At 43.5% G+C, this 5,000-nt stretch overlaps 1 protein-coding gene across 1 annotated transcript in view; it reads left to right on the top strand.

The window, feature by feature from the left end:
- Positions 1-4,310, top strand: part of EAH_00050750 (DNA ligase 1 precursor, putative) — a gene marked incomplete at both ends in the record, with an annotated part of 6,133 nt that extends 1,823 nt beyond the window's left edge. The window contains 6 exons of the mRNA XM_013394240.1: positions 156-294; positions 552-580; positions 1,016-2,071; positions 3,151-3,258; positions 3,590-4,054; positions 4,215-4,310. Coding sequence (XP_013249694.1) covers positions 156-294; positions 552-580; positions 1,016-2,071; positions 3,151-3,258; positions 3,590-4,054; positions 4,215-4,310 — 1,893 coding nt within the window. The remainder of the gene's footprint in view (positions 1-155; positions 295-551; positions 581-1,015; positions 2,072-3,150; positions 3,259-3,589; positions 4,055-4,214) is intronic.
- Between the last annotated feature and the right edge of the window lie 690 nt (positions 4,311-5,000).

Below are 5,000 nucleotides of genomic sequence, written 5' to 3'. Positions count from 1 at the left end.
TGTTGCTGTTGCTGCTGCTATTGTTTGGCTGCAGCAGCAGCAGCAGCAGCAGCAGGAGTATATAGTATATTTGTGTGGCGTTTTTTTCGTATAGTGTTGCATTAGGGTTTGTGGTTTAGGGTTTAGGGTTTAGGGTTTGTGGTTTACGTTTGCAGGGTTTATTATCTGCTGTTTATTTTTGTTTAAATCGGCTGGGCCCTGACTTTCTTGCTAAAGAAGTCGGCGTAGGAGATGCGATTATAATGCAAGCTATGAAAGAGACATACGGTGTAAATGAAAATAATATTAAAAAGGGTTAGCTTCCTGCTGCTGCTGCTGCTCCTGCTGCTGCTGCTGCTGCTGCTGCTCCCGCTACTGCTGGTGCTGGTAGTGGTGTTGCTGCTGCCGCTGTAGTTTAGGGTTAGTGGTTTAGGGTTTGTGGTTTAGGGTTTGTGTTTTAGGGTTAGTGGTTTAGGGTTTGTGGTTTAGGGTTAGTGGTTTAGGGTTTAGGGTTTGTGGTTTAGGGCTTGTGGTTTAGGGTTTAGGGTTTAGGGTTTGTGGTTTGTGTGCAGAGTTGCGGAGTGCGTCTGACTTGGGCTTGGTATCAGAGTTATTTTCATCAAGAATAACAACATTGTTTGCGCCTCGCAGGCTGTCTGTACAGCTGGTCTTATTGAAGATGCAGCAGCTATCTGAGTGCAGCGGCAGAGCAGCGCAATTAAAAAGAAAGGGCTTAATAAGAGACTTATTAGTTGCTGCTAAACAAACTGAAGGCAGATATATTATCCGCTTCCTGCAGCAAAAACTCAGAACGGGCTGCGGTACTGCTTCCGTCTATCAGGTAAACCCTAAACCCTAAACCCTAAACCCTAAACCCTAAGGAGGTCTACAAAAATAACCTGCGCTCAACGCCACACCCATACACCACTCCGCTCTTAATGTAGATAAACAGAAATACAACAACCCGTAGCCCTTCCTAGGGTTTAGGGTTTAGGGTTTAAGGTTTAGGGTTTAGGGCTTAGGGTTTGTGGTTTAGGCGTTAGCATTTGCGTTTTGTTTAACTCACAACGCGCGCGGGGGTTTTGCTGCAATTGGAGATGTTCGTACATTTAATGGTTCAGAAGAGCATTATTTTGCTGCTGATATACCTGCTGAAGTGCAGCAGCAGCAGCGGGAAGCAGCAGCAGCAGCAGCAGCAGCAGCAGCAGCAGCAGGGGGTAAGAAACCTTCACTGCTTCCTTCTACTTGGGGTGTACATGCATTAGAATCTTTTCTATCGAGTTCCGAAGCTGCTTTGAGAACAGCTTTATGCGAGTTGCCCTTCATGGAGTTGCTGCTGCAGCAGCTGCAGCAAGGAGCAGCAGCAGCAGGACTGCAGCAGCTCTGTACATGCAAACCAGGGGTGCCTCTGCTGCCTATGTTAGCAAGACCTACTCGAGGTTTTGCTGAGGTGTGTGTACACCTCAAAGACAATGAATATACTTGTGAATATAAGTACGACGGGGAGAGGATACAGATACATGTCTTACCGAAGCAGCAGTATCTGCTGCTGCAGCAGCTGTTCCACAGTACCAGCAGCAGCAGCAGCAGCAGCAGCAACAGCAGCAGCAGCACAACCACCACCACCAGCAGCAGCAACGGGAAACCCAAGCAGCAGCAAAAACAGCAGCAGCAACAACTGCTCTTTGGAGGGAAAGATCTCACGCTGCAGACAAAAAAAGCAACAGCAGCAACACCAGCAGCAGCAGCAACACCAGCAGCAGCAACACCTGCAGCAGCAGCAACACCAGCAGCAACAACACCTGCAGCAGCAGCAACACCAGCAGAAGCGACACCAGAACCAGCAGCAGCAACAACAGCAACAACAGCAACACCAGCAGCAACACCAGCAGCAGCAACAGCAACACCAGCAGCAGCAGCAGCATCACCCTTAGCAGAAGCAGCAGCAGCAGCAGCATCACCCGCATCATCATCAGCAGCAGCAGCAGCAGAAGCAGGAACAGCAGCAGCAGGAGGAGGAGGACTAAGAGAGGATTTGGTGGTGCGTTTGTTTAGTCGGAGTCAAGAAGATATAACGGAGAGGTTCCCTGATGTATGTGAGACAGTTCTGAGGTGTATAGGCAGGTGTACAAACAGCTGCATTGTGGACGGAGAGGTTGTAGCTGTAGATAAAGAAACAAATAAAATAATGCCGTTTCAAGTGCTGTCAACGCGTAAAAGAAAAGCTGTAAACATTGAGGATATATCCGTCGATGTTTGTGTTTATTTGTTTGACTGCATGCACTTTAATAGTACTTCTCTTCTTCATAAACCCTTAACAGACCGTAGAGCCTTCTTACATCAGGCTATTAACCTCAATGTACACCCCAGAGTTAAACAAGCTGCAAATAAACAAATTCAACGCGAAGAAGACTTCAAACGCTTCCTCATGGAAGCTATTGACAGTAAACCCTTATTCATAAACCCTAATTCATAAACCCTAATTCATAAACCCTAATTTATATAAACCCTAATTTATATAAACCCTAATTTATATAAACCCTAATTTATATAAACCCTAATTTGTAAACCTTTATTATTATAAACCCTTATTTATAAACCCTTATTTATATAAACCCTAATTCATAAACCCTTATTCATAAACCCTAATTTATATAAACCCTAATTTGTAAACCCTTACTATTATAAACCCTTACTATTATAAACCCTAATTTATAAACCCATATACAGAAACCCTTATTCGTAACCCATTATAAATAAACCCTAGTAGTCTGACAAAGAAGTGTGAGGGTTTAGGGTTTAGGGTTTAGGGTTTAGGGTTTAGGGTTTTCGTACAGACAGCTGCGAGGGTTTGATGGTGAAGTCTTTGTATTTAGCATCCACCATTCATCATTCACCACTCAGCCTTTAGTATTTAGGGTTTAGGGTTTAGGGTTTGTGGTTTAGGGTTTAGGGTTTAGGGTTTAGGGTTTGTGGTTTAGGGTTTAGGGTTTAGGGTTTAGGGTTTAGGGTTTAGGGTATAATGTCTACACCCAAATTCGGAGTCCCTATGATATATAGTATTTAGAATTGAGTGTTTCAGATTTAATATGCACGATTAACGACTAACGATTCACAGTTTAGGGTTTAGGGTTTAGGGTTTAGGGTTTAGGGTTTAGGGTTTGTGCTTAGGAGCCTGACGTGTGGCTGGAGGCTAGCGAGGTCTGGGAGTGCTTAGCAGCAGATTTGTCGCTGTCTCCTGTGCATACAGCTGCGCGATATATTTCTAAAGAAGGAAAGGTTAGTCTTTATTTATTTATTTATTTATTTATATTTATTTATTAATTTATTTATTTATATTTATTTATTTAATGTATTTATTTAATTATATTTATTTAGTTTATTTATTTATTTTAGTCTTCGCTTCGCTCGTTTTCTTAGACGTATATATATACTCGGTCTTTAACATTTAACATTATTAAAATATATTTATTTAATTATATTAATTTAATTATATTAATTTAATTATATTTATAAATATTTATTTATAATTATTTAAATACATTTATTTATTTATTTTTAGGGTGTCAGTCTTCGCTTCCCTCGGTTTCTGCGTCTACGTGAAGACAAGACACCCGAGCAAACGACAGCAGCAGCAGACCTCTGGGGTTTATATACATCACAGTTCAAAAACAGCAACAGCAGCAGCAGCAGCAGCAGCAATGATGACAATAGCAGCAGCAGCAGCAGCAGCAGCAATGATGACAATAGCAGCAGCAGCAGCAGCAGCAGCAGCAATGACGACAATAGCTGCAGCAGCAGCAGCAGCAGCAATGACAATAGCAGCAGCAGCAGCAGTAACGACAATAGCAGCGGTAGCAGTAGTAATAATGACAATAACAGTAGCAGCAGCAGCAGCAGCAGCAGCGGTATAGAGAAGGTGGAAGAAAAAGAGGAGGCAGCATCAAGCAGCAGCAGCACAGCAGCAGCAGCAGCAGCAGCAGCAGCAGCAGCAGCAAATGAAGAAAACCAGCAGCAAACCCCTCCAAACGGAGAGCAGCAGCAAACAGCAGAGGGTTCAGGCGACCCTCTTATAGTGGATTGAAAACAGCAACTGCTGCTGCTGCTTTGCTGCAGCAGCAGCAGCAGCAGCAGCAACTGCTGTAGCTCCAGCGAGTTCGTCAGAGCGGTACAGCGCATGCGTCCTATAAAGGGTCTAGGGTTTAGGGTTTAGGGTTTAGACGTTCGATATGCAGGCTGACAGCTGCAAGTTGCAGCACCAGCAGCAGCACCACCAGCAACACCAGAAGCAGCAGCAGCAACAGCAGCAGCAGCAACAGCAGCAGCAGTAGCAGCAGCAGCAGCAGTAGCAGCAGCAGCAGCTAAAGGCATCACTGGAGTGAAGAAGCAAAGGAGGCGGTGAAAGGAGACAAACAAAGAAAATCGCAGCAGAATAAAAAATAATAAAGAGATAAACACAAGCGATAAATATAAATAAAATAAATAATTAAATAGTCGAGATAAATAATTTAAATATATAATGCTGCAAACAATAAACTGTCTGTTGCTCTTAGCGGTAAAACAAACAAAAAAAACACTTCATACACCTGAATTCAGGTGTATGCTCACACCTCTCTGCTGCTGCTGCTGCTGCTGCAGCAGCAAAGCGTGCTGCTGCTGCTGCTGTTGCAGCAACACACACTGCTGCTGCTGCAAGAGTAACGCACGCTGCTGTTGCTGCTGCAGCAATGCACGTTGCTTGTGCAGCAAAGGGAGCTGCTGCTGCTGCTGCAGCAGCAGTAACGCACGCTACTGCTGCAGTTCAAAGCATGCTGCTGCTGCTGCTGCAGTTCAAAGCACGCTGCTGCTGCAGCAGCAGCAGCAGCGTGCTTTGAATGAGTAGAAGAGTTTCTTTCTGTCCCCGTTTAATTTCAGACAAATAATTAAGTTAGACAAAATGCATTATAACTACATTTTATTATTATTTTATTATTTATTATTTCTTAGTATTGTATTTAACTAAACAATTATCAGAACTATAT

Source organism: Eimeria acervulina, genomic scaffold (assembly GCF_000499425.1).
Source record: "Eimeria acervulina Houghton genomic scaffold, Eah_scaff857, whole genome shotgun sequence".
NCBI lineage: Eukaryota > Apicomplexa > Conoidasida > Eucoccidiorida > Eimeriidae > Eimeria > Eimeria acervulina.
The sequence above is the reverse complement of the archived record's forward strand: the minus strand, read 5'-3'. Positions and strand labels throughout refer to the sequence as shown.